At 54.7% G+C, this 21,083-nt stretch overlaps 5 protein-coding genes across 5 annotated transcripts; 4 read left to right on the forward strand and 1 right to left on the reverse strand.

Annotated features, from left to right (window-relative positions):
* Window positions 1-388: 388 nt before the first annotated feature.
* On the forward strand, window positions 389-1,096 carry TRIREDRAFT_106067 (uncharacterized protein; the record flags this gene model as incomplete). Its single annotated transcript, XM_006964113.1, has 5 exons — window positions 389-391; window positions 619-843; window positions 874-897; window positions 949-1,007; window positions 1,072-1,096. 5 exons carry the CDS (start codon window positions 389-391, stop codon window positions 1,094-1,096), a joined length of 336 nt encoding a protein of 111 aa, XP_006964175.1.
* A 1,210-nt stretch (window positions 1,097-2,306) lies between these two features.
* TRIREDRAFT_27554 (glycoside hydrolase family 61) lies at window positions 2,307-3,356 on the forward strand (the record flags this gene model as incomplete). Its single annotated transcript, XM_006963976.1, has 2 exons — window positions 2,307-2,442; window positions 2,515-3,356. Coding segments are annotated over 2 exons (978 nt in total), but the record flags the coding sequence as incomplete, so codon positions are not given.
* Window positions 3,357-5,375: 2,019 nt separating this feature from the next.
* TRIREDRAFT_121223 (secretion-related GTPase) lies at window positions 5,376-7,195 on the forward strand (the record flags this gene model as incomplete). Its single annotated transcript, XM_006964114.1, has 3 exons — window positions 5,376-5,405; window positions 5,591-5,858; window positions 6,111-7,195. The coding sequence occupies 3 exons, from the start codon at window positions 5,376-5,378 to the stop codon at window positions 6,422-6,424; spliced, it is 612 nt and encodes a 203-aa protein (XP_006964176.1). The 3' UTR covers window positions 6,425-7,195.
* A 2,421-nt stretch (window positions 7,196-9,616) lies between these two features.
* On the forward strand, window positions 9,617-12,056 carry TRIREDRAFT_59232 (uncharacterized protein; the record flags this gene model as incomplete). Its single annotated transcript, XM_006964115.1, has 2 exons — window positions 9,617-11,209; window positions 11,292-12,056. The coding sequence occupies 2 exons, from the start codon at window positions 9,617-9,619 to the stop codon at window positions 12,054-12,056; spliced, it is 2,358 nt and encodes a 785-aa protein (XP_006964177.1).
* Window positions 12,057-12,436: 380 nt separating this feature from the next.
* Window positions 12,437-16,357, reverse strand: TRIREDRAFT_76845 (uncharacterized protein; the record flags this gene model as incomplete). The annotated part of the gene is made up of 3 exons (XM_006964260.1): window positions 12,437-15,309; window positions 15,699-15,861; window positions 16,247-16,357. 3 exons carry the CDS (start codon window positions 16,355-16,357, stop codon window positions 12,959-12,961), a joined length of 2,625 nt encoding a protein of 874 aa, XP_006964322.1. The 3' UTR covers window positions 12,437-12,958.
* Between the last annotated feature and the right edge of the window lie 4,726 nt (window positions 16,358-21,083).

Below are 21,083 nucleotides of genomic sequence, written 5' to 3' on the forward strand. Positions count from 1 at the left end.
AATACGCCGTGCTCGTATCCAAATCTTGCCCCTCATCGTCACTTTCTCATTCTTTGGGCGTTGAGCTCCGAATTCGGTAAAGCATGGCGGGGTTGGCAATCCCGAGCTGTCTGAAGCTATCGCGGAGCAGGAGCCTCGGAAGAGGGGAAATCCCGAACCGACAAGGCCGCAAGAGCAGAGAAAAAAAATTGCCGGCTAATAAGCAGATGCTTGATTCTGGAAGCCGTTAGAAGAGTAGAGCGACTTGTAGCCGATCCGAACCGCATTCTTCAGCTCATCCGCCTCTTTTTCTCTATATTTTTGCTTCTTCATCCGCAAGATCGCCCTCGACGCTACCCTTTCTTTGCAAGCTTCGCAGTCCTCGCTTCCAATCACACAGTCATTCACAATGGTATGGCACCTGTTTTCTTCTAACCCCCAATGCTCTCCGGGACCTCTGTCCAATGGACTGGGACGCAACCTTGATGCAACCCTTCAGCTCCCTTGCCGGGCTGGCTTAGCCTTTCAGGCTGGATATACGCCTGCAAACATACAATCTTGGGAGCTGATCACGCTGCCATTGCGACCCGGAGGCACTCAATGGAGACGATCTGCTAACTCACCGCGCTCAATTCACAGTCTACGGTCCGAAACATCCGCGCCCTCGCTCCCCTGCTGGACCGTGTGCTCGTCCAGCGCGTCAAGGCCGAGGCCAAGACGGCCAGCGGCATCTTCCTGCCCGAGTCGAGCGTCGAGAAGCTCAACGAGGCCAAGGTCCTCGCCGTGGGCCCTGGAGCTTTGGATCGAGATGGCAAGCGCGTCCCCATGAGCGTGGCCGTCGGCGACCGTGTCCTGATTCCTCAGGTATGGATGAACCTGTACCCAGCTACCTAGTCTAGCATGATTCAGAAGCGAGGTGTAAGCCTCGGCCAGAGGAGTCGCTTGGTGCTGACTTGGGCATTGTTTTAGTTTGGTGGCTCGCCTGTCAAGTCTGGCGAGGAGGACTACCAGCTGTTCCGTGACAGCGAGTAAGTTTTTTTTCTAGCGATTGCCCTGTCGCCTCTGGAAAGACGTTGACTAACCGAACTGCAGAATTCTCGCCAAGATCAACGAGTAAATGTGTTTAAAAGGGGGGCAAAGGAGCGAAAACATTAATACCCGACGTCATGACGAGTGTACTATACCGTGTACCATAACGATTGAAAAGGACCATAAACAGGAATTGAAAGAAGAAAAAAACATTGAATATCAACATTCAAGGACCGAGACCGAGGTTTCAGCGACATGCTTTGTTGTCATTGTCATTGTTCGGAAAAAGGACTGCGAGAGGCTAGCTCCAGTGCACGAATAATTGGAGGGGCCTGCGTGCCGCATGGGGTATCAAACTGTTGGATGTTGGCTTGTGAGAGAGTTGATCATGGCTGAAGCTGTTCCTTTTTTTCCCCTCTCACGAAATCTCCACTCACAGTTTTCATCGTTCTCATTTTGTTGGTTCCGGCCATGGTGTGATTGCGGTCTCTGATGGTGGTTGGCGACTGGCGACCCCGATGTTCGCATCCACAGTCTTTTCGAAACATGATCGACTTCGGTTGAAGCACACGGTCCGATCGATTCGGGGGATTTCCTTGATGCTACGCCGAGTTGGCATACCACTGCTCCCTTTTTCCTCCTGAAATTCTCAGCCCCTTACCTGAGGCCCCCTTCTAGCAGCGTGCCACCACGCCGTTGGTTACCTGGGCTGGAAGTTTATCTCATTGGAGGGGCTTGATCAAGTTGAGTCACACAGTCGCAGCCAGAAGCGCCAGCCGAACATAGGAAGCCAATAGGGGGGCTCGGCTGGGGACAAACAGCCGGTTTCAACCCGAGATATCAGTCTCAAGACCTGCTGCGCGCCATCTTGGCAAGACAAGGAGTTTCCATCCTCGGCCACTCTCAGATTGCCGAGTCAGATGGGGGGCTAATGTAAACGGCAGACGAGACGTGGTGGCGCCGGCTGCGCAAATCAAGGGCTCTAATCTTTCGTGGGATAGCTTCCAAAAGCCACCAGGCACGACGGCTTCGTTGCTTATGTATATGCTTCTGGAAAAGGGTTTGCTGGATCGTAACTGTAATGTTAATCGGGGAGACTAAGGGATGCATGATGATCAAGTTCCGGGCATACTCTCGTTTCAGAGCAGCACCCTCTTCGCCCTTCCTTTATAAAGTCGTCCGGCTGCCCCCTCCTGCTTTGTCCTTTTGTCAAGGCTGACACAAACCATTCATCTAATCACATCTTCAATATGAAGCTTTGGATCGGCCTCTTGCTTTTGGGCCTCGCCTGCAGGGCAAGTGCCCACACAACTTTCACCACGCTCTTCATCGACAAGAAGAACCAAGGGGATGGGACGTGCGTCCGGATGCCGTACGATGACAAGACGGCAACCAACCCGGTCAAACCCATCACATCTTCAGACATGGCTTGTGGTGAGCATGCTTCTCTTACCAGGGCCGCCCGAATGGCAGTGAAGCTGGTTCGGTATTGACATATATCATCAGGTCGCAACGGTGGCGATCCGGTGCCATTCATTTGTTCGGCAAAGAAAGGATCTTTGCTCACCTTTGAATTTCGCCTCTGGCCCGATGCTCAGCAGCCCGGTAGCATTGATCCTGGCCACCTGGGTCCCTGCGCCGTGTACCTGAAGAAGGTTGACAACATGTTCTCGGACAGCGCCGCCGGTGGCGGCTGGTTCAAGATCTGGGAGGACGGCTACGACTCCAAGACGCAGAAATGGTGCGTCGACCGCCTTGTCAAGAACAATGGCCTGCTCTCCGTGAGGCTTCCCAGGGGACTGCCTGCGGGATACTACATCGTGAGGCCCGAGATCCTCGCGCTGCACTGGGCTGCCCATCGCGACGACCCGCAGTTCTACCTCGGTTGCGCCCAAATCTTCGTCGACAGCGACGTACGTGGTCCGCTGGAGATTCCTCGGAGACAGCAAGCGACTATCCCTGGGTATGTCAACGCCAAGACCCCAGGCCTCACGTTCGACATCTACCAGGACAAGCTGCCTCCGTATCCCATGCCCGGCCCCAAGGTGTATATCCCCCCCGCGAAGGGGAACAAGCCCAATCAGGACCTGAACGCGGGCCGGCTCGTCCAGACTGACGGCCTCATCCCCAAGGACTGCTTGATCAAGAAGGCAAACTGGTGCGGCAGGCCCGTCGAGCCGTACTCGAGCGCACGCATGTGCTGGAGGGCCGTCAACGACTGCTACGCGCAGAGCAAGAAGTGCAGGGAGAGCTCTCCGCCCATAGGGCTGACCAACTGCGACCGCTGGAGCGACCACTGCGGCAAGATGGACGCGCTTTGCGAGCAGGAAAAGTACAAGGGGCCGCCCAAGTTCACCGAGAAGGAGTACGTTGTGCCGGCGCCGGGGAAGCTGCCGGAGATGTGGAACGACATCTTTGAGCGGCTTGAGCAGAACGGAACTTCTACCAAGTTTTTTTGAGCGCTCTACCTACATCCATTTTGTCCTTTGTTTTATTGTTAGTCTTTTTGTTTCTAGTTCGCTCAGTCTTGGGTATGGGTAGGGGGACACTGTTGCTGGCAGGATCTGAAGGTCTGCGTCTGAGATGCCGTCCATGTTGAAGAACAGCCGGTTTCCGTAGACGCCTTGTAAGGTACATGTAGCCACTCACCCAAGGCAGTCGGAAAGCAATTATACTACCCTTGTTACTCTCACTCGCCGGAGCTCTACTCTATGACTGCCTGTCACGAATACGGTCCATGTAGGTATATGTAGGTATAGCGGGAGGTGGTCAAGCACTGCTTCGCATACGAGAACAAGTGCGTATGGATGAAGATGAATGCTGGGACCGGGTTGCCGGATATGGAGCAGGAGGCAGCACTTGTTGAGGCTGTTTCAACAGTGCATGTAAGGAGTCTGGAAGCCCCTTATTCCAGCCAGGACCTTGGTGCCCTTCCTTGCATGTCGTATATATGCAACCCGTCCCGCTTTCGGCTCTCACGTCTGTTATGATTTGCTGAAAGTCATCGCTGCGAGGATTGTCCCCAAGAGCCACGACGAGGGCATGGCAAGTGTCAAAAAGGGTAATTTGATCATTCGCTAATGGTCAGGACCGTGTGCCTTTGCGACTCGCTGTAGGTCAGATGGTGATGTCCGTTATCTCACGGCGTCGGCCACAGAGCTGTCAGCAGTTGCAACTCGTTTCCGACGTCTACCTACTTCCTGCCAAAGTACTTTCGGCTGCGTGGTACATCGATCAAGCATCTCATGCTGGCTACCTATCTTGGTGCCTAGCACAGGGATCGCGTAGATTGCCGAGGGACTGGTCGTTGAGATAAGTCCTTGCCTACACAATCTTCCACAAAAGGCTACCAGAACTAAACGGAGGAGTGAAGCTTGATGCAGTTCATGCTACCTTCGTACCTAAGGTGCCTAGTAGAGGGTACCTTATTTGAGTTGATCTGAGGTGTTGTATCTGATCTGTTATCGATTGGCGATACCGAACCTGAGCTCCCTGAGGTACACCAGACTCCTGTCTGGGCAGCCTCCAGGCCTTCTGAAGGGTCCCTCCCCCCAGCGGGTTTTTAAGGTTGCCATCCCGCTAAACATCAGCCCAGTCCAGCAGCTGCTCCAGCGCCAGCGCCCTAAACCACGTCGCCTCCACCGGCCCCTGCCTTGTACCTCACCAGCAGACTCTGGCGCAAGAGGTACCTCGACGAGCGCACGGTGCACCTCCAGCCGGTCAACGTACCTGGTAGGTAGGTACCTCGATGCAGCCGCGCGCTGGCCTTGCATCTCGGCCAAGTGTCCCGACCGCTTCCAGCTGTCCCAGATGCCAAAACCTCGATTCTGCAACCCTCACCGACGAGCCTGAAGCCTCCTCTCTGCAACTTTTGCCACCTGCATTCGCCAGCCTCGCCCAATTGCGCCGTCCCCTGCCAGCGCGTCACTCCTCCCCGTCACCGTATCGGCATCGCTCTGCGTCCTTGGTCAATCTAGAGCCTGTGCTGCTGCTCCAGCATCGCCAGACTGACTGAACCGCCTCGCTGCCAGCTCCGTTTGGTGTTGAGTCTCTCGCCGGATCTGCCGCCGCCCTCCAGAGCAAGCAACCGTTCTCGATATCTGCTCATCCAATAATAATCCATCTCGACCGGACGCATCTTCTGCATCCCCCTTTTCTCCTCTCTTTTTCCCTTTTTTGGCTTGTCGTCGCTGCTCCGTCGTCTCTCGCGGCCTGGAATCCTCCTTACTCTTCCGCCTTCGCCTTTCCCGCCTCTCCGCCACTTTAGCTCTCGAAGCCCCCTCCGACTTTCGACCATCGTGATCAGCTCGCCTTGCCAACTCGGTTCCTCTTCATTTCAAAAGACGGTCTCACCCAAGATGCCCGCCATGCCTAGCAATCGCAACTACGACTTCCTGGTACGATTTCTTCTTCCCCCCCCCCCTTTCGCAAACCCCCACCCCTCTGGCCACGTACGACCACTAGGCGCGGTTCTCGTCACATGGCAATAGTGTCTACGACGCAGTCCACTACGACGCAATGCATGCCTCGACACAGAGTAACAAGCGAGCCGCAGATGCTAATACGACCGATTTTCAAATAGATCAAGCTCCTTCTCATTGGCGACTCCGGTGTTGGCAAGTCATGCTGTCTGTTGCGATTCAGCGAGGACTCCTTCACCCCGTCCTTCATCACCACGATTGGCATCGACTTCAAGATCAGGACGATTGAGCTGGATGGCAAGCGTGTCAAGCTGCAGATCTGGGACACTGCCGGCCAGGAGCGATTCCGCACCATCACCACGGCCTACTACCGTGGCGCCATGGGCATTCTGCTCGTCTACGATGTCACCGACGAGCGATCATTCAGCAGTATGTTCAACTTTCCACCCCCCTCCCCACCCTTCTCACCGCCTGGCAGCTCTGCTCGTCTTTACCCCAACTCACCCATATCTGTGTCAACCCCCATTCTGGGTATTGCAAAATCACACCAATCTGCACCAGTGTTTCAACGAGCGGCTTGTCTTTGAGCCATCATTCAATGCATCTCAAGGACTGCCCATTCCAGAAAAGTGGAGTTGTTCGGACTGTGGCTGACTCGTCGATTTACCCTCTACCCCATAGACATTCGCACCTGGTTCCAAAACGTGGAGCAGCATGCCACCGAGGGCGTCAACAAGATCCTAATTGGCAACAAGTGCGACTGGGAGGACAAGCGCGTTGTGTCCACGGAACAGGGCCAGGCACTGGCAGACGAGCTCGGCATTCCCTTCCTCGAAGTCTCGGCGAAGAGCAACATCAACATCGACCAGGCCTTCTACAGCCTGGCTGCCGACATCAAGAAGCGCCTCATCGACAACCAGAAGACTGACACTGGAACCTCATCCGGCGTCAATGTCGGAGAGAAGAACGATGCCGCCAGCGGCAAGTGCTGTTAAAAGGGGCGCCCAACAGGTTCTTTTGCGGCACGCGCACGCGCACGCGTGAGGCATGACGTTGATCTGAGACGGTATTTGACGTATGATATAATGGAGACGGCAGCGCAACGCGATCAAGACATACAAGCTGTTTATGAGGCCTGCGGTTTATCAGCTTCGTGCCAGTAATGACATTTCGGACATGAGGGTCACGAGAATTCCCTGACTAAGAGAAAGACATAACTACAAAAAAATGAACACTTCCGAACCACTCGGCAGCACTCAAACCAACCCATACATATCTACTTTAGAGAGAGCAATTCTGGTTCGGAGTTCTTTTGCGGTCTTCCTCCTCCCCCCTTCGTGTTTTTTCTTCCTTTTCTTTTCCGTTGCCCTTTATGTCTCTCTTTTGTTATCTTTTCTTTTCTTTTTCTTACTTTGGGTTCTAATACAAAAAAACTATTTCATCTCTACTGTGTCTATGGCCGGTTCATGGCGGCCGAGGAGAGACCTTGCGGTTTGTCATGTTCGCCCGTTGGAGTCTGGCAATTGGCAAAGATAAAAAGAGTGGATGGCAAAACAAGTGTGACAAGTGTCGCGATAGAGCAAGGAAGAGAGGAAGCCCGGCATGGGAATAGGGAGCCAAAGGGAGGAAGATGTGTAATGCGGGATGTGGCCACGAGTATCAAACGACAGAAGCATATGGATGTAGCCAGCAAGTCTAACAGTGTGTGGGCGACAAAACAATCAGAGCTGGAGGCGATCAGGTGGAAATGTGTTGATAGTTTTGGTAGACGGTAGTCAACTACCAGTTAATTATTGAAGTACGAACCACATACCTCACTGGCTCTGGTCGCAGTGTTGTGAGCGCGCGTTGGTTCCAGCTCTGCTGAAACCGCCGTGCCTCTTCTTCGTCCGCACACGCAAGCACAAATCGGCCCCTTGTTGTTTCCCACGCTTCACGATCCTTGATCTTCAAGGACGCGCCCTTTCGTCGCCCCGATGACGCCTCGTCCTTCTCATCCGTCTCCCCATTCTTACGTGCCCCGCTAACATTCATCTTTGGTGATTCTTGCTGTAAGAAGCTCTTATGTAGATGCTGAGGCATCGAGACTTTCCATCGAAGGGCTCGGTTGTACCCATCTCGACTGATGAACTGATGCAGCCGCTCCGCGGTCAAGGTAGGAGGGTAGACATCAACCATCAGTACGGGGGGCCGCTCCCCGAACCCGAGGTTGTCAACCAAGCCAGCCAGACGTTTGGCCCATGGCCGTCTCAGAGTAACTCTTGAGCGGAGTATTGGAATTTCATCTTGGGAACCCGGCGCAATGGTAAAGGAGTTGGCGAGTTCGACGAGGCTTTCATTGCCGGGCGTATCGGATTGGATGATATCACTTGTGTCGTCGGCGGCGCCGGAGGCTGCTGGTGGGCCTGCCGATGGAGATGCGAGAGAGACTTGGAGAGAGGCCGGAACGCTGCTCTCCCACAAGCCACTTGCAGACCGGAGCTTGAAGCCGTTGAGCTTGTGCAGGCGAATCAGCCTGTCCCGGTACGAGACGGCGGCTTCGCCAGTGCTGAAGGTGACCCAGTAGCGGCCGAGAGGCTCGAAAGTGTCTGGCTTGCGTTGCTGCTGGACTGGGAAGCAAGTTAGCCGGGCTGTCTGCCACGGTGGAAAGGGAGGGACGGGGAGAGGCTCGGTACCTTTGCAGATGGCGTTTCGCCAGTTGGAGAAGTCATTTGGCGCAATGCGATAAAAGTCTGTTGCGTTGAGGTTGGGCGACAGGCCATCGATGACGAGCATGCAGCCCGACGAGTCGCTGGCGCCTTTTGGGTTCTGCACGCTCCGCCGCGGCGAGAAGACGGGCTTGGGGATGGCAAAGGCGGGATTCTCTACATGCTCGTCTGTGGGCTGTCCGGCTCTTTCTCTCCTCTTCAGCTGTGGCCACATCTGGTGAGCCGTATCGGCGGATGCGCGTGCCGCATCGCCAGCGCCGCCAGCGTCAGTTCCGTCTGTCCAATGTCCTCGAGGCTCGGCGGCGGCTTCAGCTGTACGAGTAGCTGTGGTCTTCGTATCGCGCTTAGGAGGATAATAAGGCGTCTGTTTCTTCATATGCGCAGCTGTCGAGCGAGAAGACGCCCGGTGCGCCCTGCCCGAGGACTGGGAGCCATCACTATGCGGCAAACCTGAAGCTCCGCCTTCGTCATCCCCTCCAGTTGTGCTGAACCAGCGTCTTGGCCCTGGCTCTTCGCCTCTGCGTGAGATGGGAACGTGACGACAGGAGGCCTGCCTCGAGCTGCCGCCAAGGTTAGCGAGCGTCGCTGTCGCTCGAGGCGTCCATCGAGGGCAGATCATCCAGGCAGACGGCCGGAAGCAAGTCGCATTGAGCTCTTCAGGGCACACGGAGAGAGAGAGGCAGGATTGGGATGCTGGAGAAGAGGAAAGCACTGGATGGACGAAGTTCGAGGGGTCCGATTGGAGGTTTACGGCTTTTCTTTGCCATGACGTCGGGCAGGGTATGGAGTACCTGCTGCTAGTGCGCATAAGGTAGCGAGTACCTGGCCAATTGTTTGCGCTGGAGGTTTGCATTACAGTGGAAGGCACTGAATTCTGGTGCAGCATCTCATCATGTGCTAGGTAAGGTACCTACCTTACCTACCTTACCTATATCAAATCCAAACTCAGTCTAATAGCAAATCCGAACTCAGTCTAATAGCAAATCCAAACTCAGTCTAATAGCAAATCCAAACTCAGTCTACTATTGCTTCTAATTATATCACGCCTAGAGAATGATACCTTATGTTCGATCAAGACTACCTAGGTAAGGTAGGTAACTACCTTATGTACCTTTCAGCAGAATCCTACAGATAGTACTTGTACTGCAGCAGACGCGTGGGGATATACAGGTGCGGATACTCTAGGCTGTACCTAGTAGGTAGCTTCTACAAGGAACCCCCACAGTCGCAGGTACCGTGTACTGCAAGGTACTAAAGTGGAAAATTCTTGGAAGGGTCCTCATGAGACCTTCAAGTTTCCAGCTCGCACAATCGCACCTTCCAAAATGTCATCGATGTACATGTAAGCCAGGTCTCAAGGATTTCAATTCCCCTCTTTATCTCGTCCCAGAGTGAGAATTACTTCTTCTTCCTGCCGTCTCCCTTCTCCTTTCCTTGATCAATCCAGCACACACACACACAGACACACACAATAGAACAATGCTCAAAAAAAGCATCGACGCCAAAGTTCGTCCTCTCGCCAACGTCAGTCTTGAAAGAGCAAGTCTCCTCGGGGCTTCCCGCGTCTATGTTAGTAAGGATTCTCTCATCTCTTTGACTGGAAGCCTCGACAGCGGCCGGCCATGCATCATCGAGAAGCTGCAAACAGATGACGCCTCTGGCGAGGGGCCTGCAGCAGGAAATGCAGACGCAAGCAAGCGGCGGGAAGCCTCTCTGTGGGTTCTCCCTGAAAAGAACGTCAGCCCCAACGTTGTCATGATGACAAGAGCATTCCAGGAGGCTACAGGGTTCAAGCTGGGAGACGTGGTCAGAATCACACTTGCGGAGAATCCTGTGGTCCCAGATGCGGATGAAGTGGTGGTTCAGGATACCACCAGCGAGGCAGATCAGCAGAAGGATGCCGCTGCGAAAGCAAAACATCCCCCGTCTTGGGAGTTCTCCATCAGCATCTCCCTTGATCGTGCGGAGCAGGTATTTCCCGGCATGGTCCTCGAGGGTGTCAGCATCAACAAGCTGCGTCGGACGTTCAAAGTCGTGTCAGTCAATGGACAGTCCAACAACATGGCCCGCTTTCAGCTCGCCTCATCAACGGTACGAATACTTCAGCCCGGGGAAAGCAAGGATGCGCCCGAAGATGCGCAGGTGGCTACAACTCAATCTGGCCCTTTATCGGTCACTGGAGTCCCCGGTCTGACCTCACAAGTCAATGTTATCAACCAGTTTCTCAGAGGGTTTGGCCGGCCGTTCTGGATAAAGAACGAGCGCGAGTCTTGCGGCTTCGTGATACACGGCGGTCACGGCACAGGCAAGACGTTTATCCTGCAGCGCATTGCGGCCACCAACTGGGGACGTGTCCATTGGATCAGGTCCACAGACAAGCTGTCCTCTATTAGGGAGACGTTCAAGCTGGCTCAGTCTCAGCAGCCAAGTCTCCTCTTCATCGATGGCCTCGAGGACATTCTCGCCAAAGAACGATCCAACCGTGATAGTGTCATCGAGGCTCTAGGCGAGGAGCTCGACAATCTTTCTGCGGCGGCCGCTGCTGCCAATGCTCTGCCCCAAGTTGTGGTCATCGCCACTTGTCTAGACTACTTGGCAGATGTGCCAGCGAAGCTCCAGAAGCGCTCCCGTTTCCGAGAAAACGTCGCCTTGCCAATTCCTCGCGCAACCGAGCGTCTGGAAATACTACGCTTTTTCGACCCCCCAATCCAGGCCGAAGAGAAGGAAGCCTGCCTGGCCAGTCTGGCATCCAAGACTCACGCATACAACGGAGATGATCTTGCAAACCTGGTCCTGAATGCCAAGAAGATCCTCGGTAACAGACTGGACGACGAGGCTGCCGCCATCACCACTGGCAATGCCGGCACGGAGGCTGCTGGCAACATCACTTCAGAAACACAGCAACCGCGAGAGCACTACCTTACCTCGCAGGACATGGAGCAAGCCCTGCGCATCACTCGTCCCACGGCTATGCATGACATCAACTTGAAGCCACCCACCATCCATTGGCGCGATGTGGGCGGTCAAGCGTCCCTCAAAAAGGTTCTGTCGCGCATGATAAAGAATACAAAGGTAGGCCACACTTGTTTCCCCCTCACCGTCTTCGGCGCCCCATGCAATATCATGCCATCCTTGCTGCTAACCGCCGTATCAGGACACCAATCCCTCTTCTCGTCATGTCCTCCGACAGCCCCCCAAAGGTCTGCTTCTCTATGGCCCTCCTGGCTGCTCCAAGACGTTGTCCGCCCAGGCCATGGCTACCGAATCCTCCTTCAACTTCTTCGCTGTCAAGGGTGCCGAACTCCTCAACATGTACGTGGGCGAGTCTGAGCGTGCCGTGCGTACGCTTTTCGAGCGCGCGCGCGCTGCTGCCCCCTCCATCATCTTCTTTGACGAGATTGACTCAATCGGTGGCTCCCGGACCGGAGGCAATGGCGCCGCCGCCGCCCGCAGCTCAGGTTCCGTCAACATGCTGACCACTCTCCTTACGGAGATGGACGGCTTTGAATCCCTCACTGGCGTCCTCGTCCTCGCCGCCACGAACCGGCCCGAGGCCATGGACCCGGCCCTCCTTCGTCCCGGCCGCTTTGACCAGATCCTCTACGTAGGACCCCCTGATCTCTCCGCCAGAGAAGATGTCTTCAGTGTGCATCTGCGTGGGCTCGCCCTTGCGGCGGACGTGGATATTACTGAACTGGCCCGCATCACAGACGGCTATTCGGGAGCCGAGATCAAGGCCATCTGCAACGAGGCCGGTCTGGCAGTGCTTGACAGATGCGACGAGGATGAAACTGGCACCGAAAAGATGGAGATTCGAATGGCGGATCTGGAGGCCGCCATCGAAAAGACTCCGAGAAACATTACGCCCATGATGATTTCGGGTTACGAAATGTGGTCAAGGCAGTTCAAACGATCATGAAGACGACCACGCAATATAGAATACCAATAGACATGGGGGTGGAGAAGCGCAATCAAAGGAGGTGTTCGAGCAAGCTCAAGTTTTTTTTGACTGAACAAGCATGGACGTGCTTTTATTTACCCACAACTGTTGCCCAAATACAATTCGCAGCCACGCCACGGAAAGCATTCGATTACAGGATCTTCCCTAGCGGTGGAACTGGATGCGGAATCCGACGTGCCTCTCCAGATCGCTCCATGCATACCACACAGATTTGTGTGCTCACGCCTCTGTCGTACAATCCCTCGGTGCGACTGGCTTCGTTTCTTTCTTTCTCTCTCTCATGCTCTCTTGTCCATGACATTGATAGTATGTTGGAGGTAATAATACATATCCAGCGTGAACCTTTCGACTCCCGTCTCCTCTACTTCCACTAGCATTGCTACTTTAAGTCCTCGGGTCCGAGCTTTGTCTCCGGGACTTAGCCACATGTGAGATACCTTCCACATTGTCTTTACACTTTGAATCCTCTTATCACGGACCAATTCTATACCTGGAAGCGGTTGCCGTTGCCGCCAACGGCTCCTGTGAATCTCCTCATCATCCCGAAGCCAACAAAAGCAAAAGCAAAGAGTTTGTTGGCCAATGACCAGACAAGAAATAAACGGGAGCACGAAACAAAACATAACGCCGCCTATTGCCTAACCCGCCACCCCCCTCCTCATTGCTCGAGGACCAACCCTTTGGACACAGAGTACCCCGTCTGCCATTTACAGATCGTCATGGCCAAGAAAGAATTATGGATGCAAGTAAAACGGGAACACAGAAAAAGAGAAAGTAAGGGTAGGGTATGGAGTGGCGTACACCGATCGTCCAGACAGGAGGAGGTACCAAGCAGAGGTCAAAATAAGTATCCCGCGCAATCAAGAGTCGTCGTCGGACCGTGAGGGGCCGCCTGACCTCAGAGCCGGTGACAGACTAATTGCAATCTTCCTGGGCGCCACGTTACCGCCGCCATTGGCGAAGCTCTTGCGTCTCCGGGTGAGGCCCTGTGTGATTGACGAGTTGGACTCTGTAGAGCTGCTGTTACGCCGTTTGCTCTGCATTAGCTTCCCCAGCTCATCATCCTCATCCTCATCTTCCTCTCGTCGGCGCTTTTCAGACAGGCGCTCAGGCGGCGGCACGTTAGCCGACATGCTCGATCGCGGACTTGAAGCGGCAGCATCCTCGCCCTCGCTGTGGTCCTTCGAGTCATGGTCGTCGCTGTCATTGTCCAAACCATCCTCGTCGTCTTCCTCGTCTGATGCATAGTCGACCAGCGGTTTTGTGGAAGACGAGCTGCCGCTCTCTGATGATCTATCCCCTGAGCCTTGTTCTTCTCCTTCGTCGTCAAGATCGGGTGCGTCCCAGTACTCCTCTTCCCGGAGATCGGCCGGGAGTTGGTCCATCATGCGGACATTGGTTGGCCTCTTCGTCACATCATCGTCCGCATCGAGGAAGAACTCCATGTTCGTCGTATAGCCTTCAGTCTGGTCATATCGCGTGATTAGGTCTTGACAAGGCGGTATATGGCTAACGAGAAGCAAGTTATCCCGGTGGTCTTCGACTAGTTGCTTGACCATGTCTCTGAGGTAGTCCTTCTTGACAAAGTCGAAGAGCTCGGTGCAAGCGGCGCTGACGAGGTTATCCCGCGGCACAGTCTCGACCAGGACTTCGAGGATGGGTCCCAAGACATCGTTTTCGATCAGATTCTTGACATACAGCTCCTCCTGGAGGCCGAGGATCAGTCGAAAGCATCGAATCGAAACCAGTTGCAAGTACTTGTCCCGACACTTGAGTAGCTGGACAATTCGCGCTGCAAGGTTGTGCACAATGAAGAAGTATCTGCTGAATCGATGATGCTGGCGGATAAAAAAGCCCAGTACTTCCACTAAGCAGGCGAACATGGCAGCTTCTTGAACGGTGAAGTCCAGGTGGGAACGGCTGTCTAGCTCAATCAGAGGCCTAAATAGCTTCATGGCGGAAGACTCGTAGAAGCGGGTGAGGAAGTGTTCATGCTGTGGATCGACAACCATCTGCATCCTGGCCCTAGCGGCAAGCTCGCCGCCCTGCTGCTTGTTGCCGTTGCCGCTGCCGTTGGCATTGCCGTTGCCGCCACTGTTGTTGTTGTTGGCGGCGGGTTCGTTGGCGGCGGCAGCTGGACTCCCTCCCTGATCCAGGATGACCCTGAGAGCATCTGAAATCTGGGTCTTGACGCCCAAGTCCACCTCGACCAGGAGAAGGTCAATAAGAGAGTCGAGCAGTGACAAGCCGCCCTCATGTAGCTGTCGGAATATGGTTTGCCGGATGAGCATCGGATCATGGTCGATGATGGATATCAAGATATCCATCGCTCCAACGCGCACGGCTACGTCCATATGTCTCAGGCCATAGTAGATAACGCGGAGCAGGCCATGGTTGAGAAAGTTAATGTAGAGCGACTGGCGCGCAGGAGCCTGGATGGTTTTCGCAATTGCACAGCATTGCTGGATAAACAAAACGGCCTCTTTGCGCTTTTTTGTGTCGGGATAGTGGGCGGAGAAGATGCCAAACAGGTTCATGAGAAAGTTCGGGTTCGACTGTAGGTGCTGTACGATTTCGACTTGGTTGAAGAAAATGAGAGAGCTCAGCACGGAAAAGGTAGGATCATCAAGAATCCTGGCCAAGACGACATCTTTGAGATACTGCAGTCGGTAGGTCTGGTGTATCTTGCGGCGGACAGCGTCGTCGTCGATGGGCACAACCTCCTTGTAATGTCCTTGGTTGCTGAGCCAGTGTCGATGGTTGGCCTTGTGGCTGGGGAAGTCGGGGTCGTATTCTAAGGCGCCAACCACCCCCAGGAGGCATTCGTCGGATACCGCGTGCTCAATGATGGACGTGTCGTTGAGGAGCAGGATGCTCTTCATGATGTTGCACAAGCGATGCAGATCGGGGAGACTCTCCAGGTCCTCGGCGATTTCCACCAACGGAATAAGCTTGCTGATGTAGTCTTCGGCCACGATGAACTTGGTTATGGCTTCACGCCCAGTGGCGGTAGAGCTCATCACCCTGATGCTGGATTCGATTTCAGCGAGGTTGCCCAGCTCAGCAGCGGGAAGGCTAACGGGAGCAACAGCTTCAATGGCGAGATCATCAGACAGGTTGTCATCTGATACAACATTAGCTTCTGGAATTGCGTTTTCAAACCACGAGTAGACAAATCCGTACCGGCTCCAGCAGCGTGGTTTGAAAATGTCTGCTGAACAGTGTTGACAAAACGCCTTGAGCGGTCGATGTCGTTAGTCAATGCTCGCTGAGAGATACACCCAATGCCTCAAGGGGCGTAGGGAAGAAGCGACGACGAAGATTGGAGTGGGTTGGAAGACAAACCAGATCATGGCGCATCCCTCCGCTTCCTGGAAGCTCAAAGCCATATCAACGCCGCTTCCTGGCTCCTGCCACACGATGAGCGTCTCTGTTGCATTCGCTGTTAGTTTTAAGATGCCACACGCAGGGGTGGAGGCAGGCATTGAGATGCGCAGCGTCAAGTAAAGGGGGAGGAGGGGGGGGGAGAGGGACGTTTTGCCAGAAGGCTTCACAAGAGGGAAAGTTATCGAGCATGAGGTCAATGGAAATTAGGCAAACAGAGGAGAGAGAGAAAGAGAGGAAGGAAAGAGAAGTCGGGGGCGGACTTGCCTTGCTGCTTTTGGAACCCATCCTGCTTCTGAATTGTCGTCTCTAGAAGAAGTCGTTCGGGCTGGTCTTCAGACTCTACGATAACTTTTGGATCTTTGTGACCATCTTCGGACTAGATGATACGTCGAGCGCATGACACGATCAGCAAGCCGAGCGACAGAATGACGACAAACAAATACGCGTATCTCCTTGAATAGGTGGTGTCTTGGGGCTCCCAAAGCTGATGAGAATGCAAAGTCAAGGAAGAGTAGGTCCCAGAGCCAGAGCCAGAGCCAGCCCAATCAAGCCCAATCCAAGGGAGAAAACAGAGGCATGACAACAGGTTGGGCAATGCATGCCATAGAGACAATTGCTGCAACATGAGGGTATGTGAAGACAGGCAAAACGGGGGGGGGAAAGGGGGGTTAGATGAACAATGCCAAGCAAAGTGGGAGCAACAAGGTCGAGCAGCACGACAAGGGGAGGCCGAAAGCATGCAGGAAAGGTCGCAAACATACCGTCGCAAACTTGGCGGTACAGAAGCCTGTCCCGCGATCAAACCAGTCATTGTTGCGCAGCTCGTAGACCTTGACGCGCTTCTTGTCCTGATGAGGCACCGGCTGTGCCATCATCGAGGACTGGGGCTCGTCCCCCGTGGCAGCGAGCTGGCTACCGTAGCCGACCAAATCGGGCGCGAGGTCGAGATGCTGCTGCAGAGACAGCTCCGGCGTCTCGGGGTGGTCGAGGATGGTAAGCGCCGCCACGATGCCTTGCGTAACTGCGCCCCGCAAACAAGGGCGCGCGCGAGGCTATTCGGACAGGCAACGCCGGCTGCTGGCGGCTCGGACAGCGAATGCGGCGCGGGCTCGAAGGGCGCTGGAGACGTGCAACTTGTCCTGGGAAGCGACTCGAGTTGGGCCGGTGGGTTCAGGGTTGTTGGGAAAATGCGGGCGGCAGCGCAGCGCAGCGCAGCGCAGCGATGTGGCGTTTCGATACTATCGGGCGAATGAACTTTTTTCTGCGTCGGCTCAGTGCGCCATGCAAACACAGCAAACGCGCGACACACAGACGCAACGCCGGAGGACCCTTGTTTGTTGCCGTCTGCGGCCTATGGACGTCTCCTCGCTTCAGCTTCTGCTTCTGCTTCTGCTTCTGCTTCTTCTTCCTCTTCCTCTTCTTGCTCCCTCTCAGATGCGCAAATCGGACGTCGGAGGAGGGGGGGGGGGGGGCGGTTGGGCCGCAGAGCAGGAGGCGCCTCGAAAAGAGGACCAGCGCACCGGTTCTGCGCGACCGGGGATGGCGGCAGAGAGCGTCAGACGAAGGGTCTCGGGCGACGGAATATGTCGGGGAGGGTGGGCGAGCTCGCGCGACCGGGGACGCAGCGAGGCTGGGCAGAAGCGAAAGTGCGCGCGCGGCGCAACGGGCAGGAGGCCTTTATGCTGATGGGCGGAGAGTGCGTCTTGACGGCGGGATGCTTGCCGACATCTGGATGTCGTGAGAAGTTCGGGGACACAGGGCAGTAAGGTAGGTTAGTGAACTCGTAGTTGGAAGCGGGAAAAGCGCGTGACCACGGGCGGCGTCTTTGTTGGCGGCGGTGGAGCAGGCAGGTAAGGCACCGACCTGCATGGGCCTCTAGCACTGCGCCATACTAGTAGTAGTATATAGAGGTAGTAGTAGTGACCAGAGGTGGTGACTGACTAACCCAGCCAGGCAGATGGCGATTTGGGGGCCCCTTCTGGGCTGGGCTGCTTTTAGCTGATGGCAACGGCCAGCGTCTCTTTTTCGGGCTGCGGTCCTGCTGTGGCCCTGCTGTGGCACCGCCTGGAGCTGCCCGCTTGGGCAACTGACGGACGCCGGTGATGCGCACCTGCACTGGCTCGACTGGCTTGAGGCTTTGCCGCCTGCTGGCCTTAGCGCCTTGCCGAGCGGAATTTTCTTGCCTCTGCCGGCTGTTGGTTGGGGATCCATGGCAACTGTGACGCTGTGGTCTTGGTTGAAGTGGCAACTCTGGGGACTTGCGATCTACCTGGCGTTCTACATCGGGACACATGAGGTAGGTACAGAGCCGGGGCGCGCGTGTACTTGTTCTTGGGGTCGGGTGCCGGTCTCTCAGTCTGTCTACCTAATACCTTGTGTGCACCTTTACCGCCGACCAAGCCAACGGGTAGGTACTAGGTAGGTAGCGATTTCGACCAGTCCCGTCCTGCCGAGGTACTCGGGCAGATGCCATAAAGGTACTTTGTAGGTAATCACGTTGTACCTACTTACCTTACGCAATCCAACCATGTCGATTTCTACCCAAGGTACCTTACTCGACCCCTTGATGAGCCCCATTGTGCGTCTCTGCTGCTGCAACCTCTTTGCGCCATTGAGACTTGGACTCCGTGCAAAGCGGGAGAAACGCCAGAGAAGAGCACTAGAAAGCCGTTTGACTTTGCGGCGCTGGATGCTACCCAAGGCAAAACAGATGGCTAAGACCTTGTGCTAACGCACCGACAGGGATCATGCATGTCCTCGTCTCGCACGGCAGTGCTCCGTTCTCCGTACCTTGTGTAATGGCAACTGCCTGCATCACGAAGTAAGGTGCTTTCTGTCTCGTACTGTGAATGTACAGCGTCTGTCACAGAGAATGTGGCATTTCCGCGAAGAAGCAGGCAGCCGAGCAGCGCAGCCCTTCAATCATCGAACCTCTTATTCCTTCCTTTCTCCATTTCTATGCCCCTTTTTCCTTGTCAAAATCTTTTTTTCGCCTCCAATAGGAATAACGTGCGACCTAGAGCTTTGAAACCTCAAGCACGCCACCCTTGCACGTGACATGTCGTCAAGCCGCGTTCATCAGCGACGCACAGACCAAACCTCCGATTCCCCCCCAAAAAACCTCCATCTCGAATTCCCACATTTTCCCCCATGCTCCGGCTCACGGCAGCGGGCCTCGCGTTGCACGATCGATCGACCCCGACGAGATGCCCGATGCGATTTCTCCCGCCGTGACTTGCATTGTGCCGAGAGCTGCAAATGACGAGTTAGCGAGAAGCAATTGAAGGGAAAGCCTGTCCCCATCACAAGCCAAGAAGAGACCGATGGAAGAGAAAGGACAGAAAGCGGATTGGGGGAATATGCTGTGAGCCTGGTTCAATCCCAGTCCGTCCGTCCATCCATATGCCGCATCCCGCAACGATGCTCGTGTAGGTCCATTACTTTCGGCCTGATGAGTCACTTTTCTTTTTTCCTCTTTCTTGATATTAATCTCCGACTTGTCATGATTCCATTGTGCATCGATTGACCCCCTTGCTGCATGTCCGCATCGCGTGCCATACCACATGAGTCTCCTTTACCTTACAGAGAGGTACACAAGCGTCGCATCGAGAGGCTTGTCAAGGGTAACATTCATCCATCCTTGGCCAGCCCCGTTTCTCGCGACAGCCACTAACTCGTCGTCAGTTAAATTAAGGATATGCTTAATCGAGCCTGCCATCGAAGCAAGACATTGGGGCGGGACGTGGTTAGTCATGGGTTGACCTCATTCGCCGCAGCCGATGGCACTTCAGCCGCCACATGTTGGTTCACGGACCCCTGGTCCTCTTTTTTTCTTTCTTTTTTTTTTTCCGCCTGGCGCCTCTTCCGTTCTCACATCAAGCTACTAGTATTCCCGTCCCGACGATACGGCACACTAACGCTCGGGGCTTGGGGTACAACTGACGATTCGGCCCCTGGGCTTTTTTCCACGGACGCTGGCTGCGTCATTCCCTACGATCTGTCGCGACCAAAATCGAATAGGGCATCAGTCTCGATACCGAGATTCACGCAGGCTGATTTCTCTCGTTAATCTTCCGGTACGAATTGTGTAGCCAGGGCGGTCCTCTTCCGTATGGCGGAAGAGAGATGAGCAGCTTGTCAGCTAGTGGCCTCACTGATTTCAGCGACATCGTCAAGGAGCTCAAGTTTACTACACACTTCCGTTCTGACCTCTCCCCGCCGTCCAGGGAAGGCCAATGTCTAATTGCTGCATGCACCTTGTCCCACAGTCACTACCTATCATGTCGAGCATCTACGATTTTTGTGCGGTGCAGGCGTACATATCATCAGATGCGCTCAACTCTACAGCAGTTGATGAAGCAACTGAAGCGATTGATACCATGCGGGAGACGAAAACGATGCCTTTTCTTTCCATTCTAGGCACTAACAGAAACATCCATGTCTCTTGGTCCGGGCATCATGCACCCCCCGAAAGCCTTCAAGTTACCAGGTAATATAGGGTAATTCTATACCAAGTCCGGCCCGACGATGAAAACGCGCCTCAAGAAACACAAATTAATCAAATTGAGAAGGACTCGTTTAGGTGTGTCACTTGTGCAGTCTGTCAACAAATTTCTGACTGCAATGAGTCCCGCTATCTCGTTCACTACATTCTAACTGCCTCGTTTCCGATTAACTACACACCTTATGCGATCAGAAATTTTGCGTCAACCGTGGTGTGGTGCAAAGCTCAAGACGCGGCACTCCAGTCGCTGCGGCGTTTCTTTCGGTCACTTTCACCCTGTGCTTGTCTAGATACCTCACAAAGGCATCTCTGAGCCAAGAGCTGGCACCACGCAACTCTCGCATCCCTGGTCCCATCGGTGTCGCGGCAGGGCAAACACTTGGAGAACTGCAGACGAGTACTTCAATGAGGCTCAATAGACTGCCTTGTTCAGCCCGGACGCCTTAGCTTGGCCAGCTTGTCTTGCATTGTGCCAGCTAGCCAATGGAGCAGCTGCGCCCATTCTCACCGTTTCTGTCTTATCTTGCTTCCTGCCAAAATACACGTCGAGTAAGGAAGCCGAGAGGGTGCGCTATCATGCATGTCTCTGATGGCATAAGCCACTGGGCGTGGGATGGCCAGACCTGCCCAAGTATGGAGCCATGACATTCGAAATGCCCGATGGCCATGTCACCTTAGCTATCAGCGGCTCAAAATTCCCTTCAACCAGCCGGCAGCCCCCTTCTCCCTCTCTCTCACCTCTGGTCAAGCAGTCGGCCGGGTTACTTGGTGCGTAATCCACGTTCCTGGACAACAGAAGCGAGCATTTGTCTACCGATGCGCAGTACAGATAGCCAGCCGAGCTGTTACTCAGGAACTCGCTCGTCGTATATATGAAGCTATATGGAGTGCTCGCGCGGAAGTCTGCCATGCGCTCAATTCGCAGGACTGGAGCGAGTCCAGATGCAACTCTATGACGAATCCCTGCTCAGAGCCGCGGCTGCTCCAACCGGTGTGAAGGATCCCAGTTGCCCGGCCATTTAATCACAGAGAGGCTGCATATTAGCGTGGCCACGTCTTCGCACTATTGCTGCCTTTCCAGAGCGGCACTCGGC

The sequence above is a fragment of the Trichoderma reesei genome (assembly GCF_000167675.1).
Source record: "Trichoderma reesei QM6a unplaced genomic scaffold TRIREscaffold_6, whole genome shotgun sequence".
In the NCBI taxonomy this organism is placed as follows: domain Eukaryota; kingdom Fungi; phylum Ascomycota; class Sordariomycetes; order Hypocreales; family Hypocreaceae; genus Trichoderma; species Trichoderma reesei.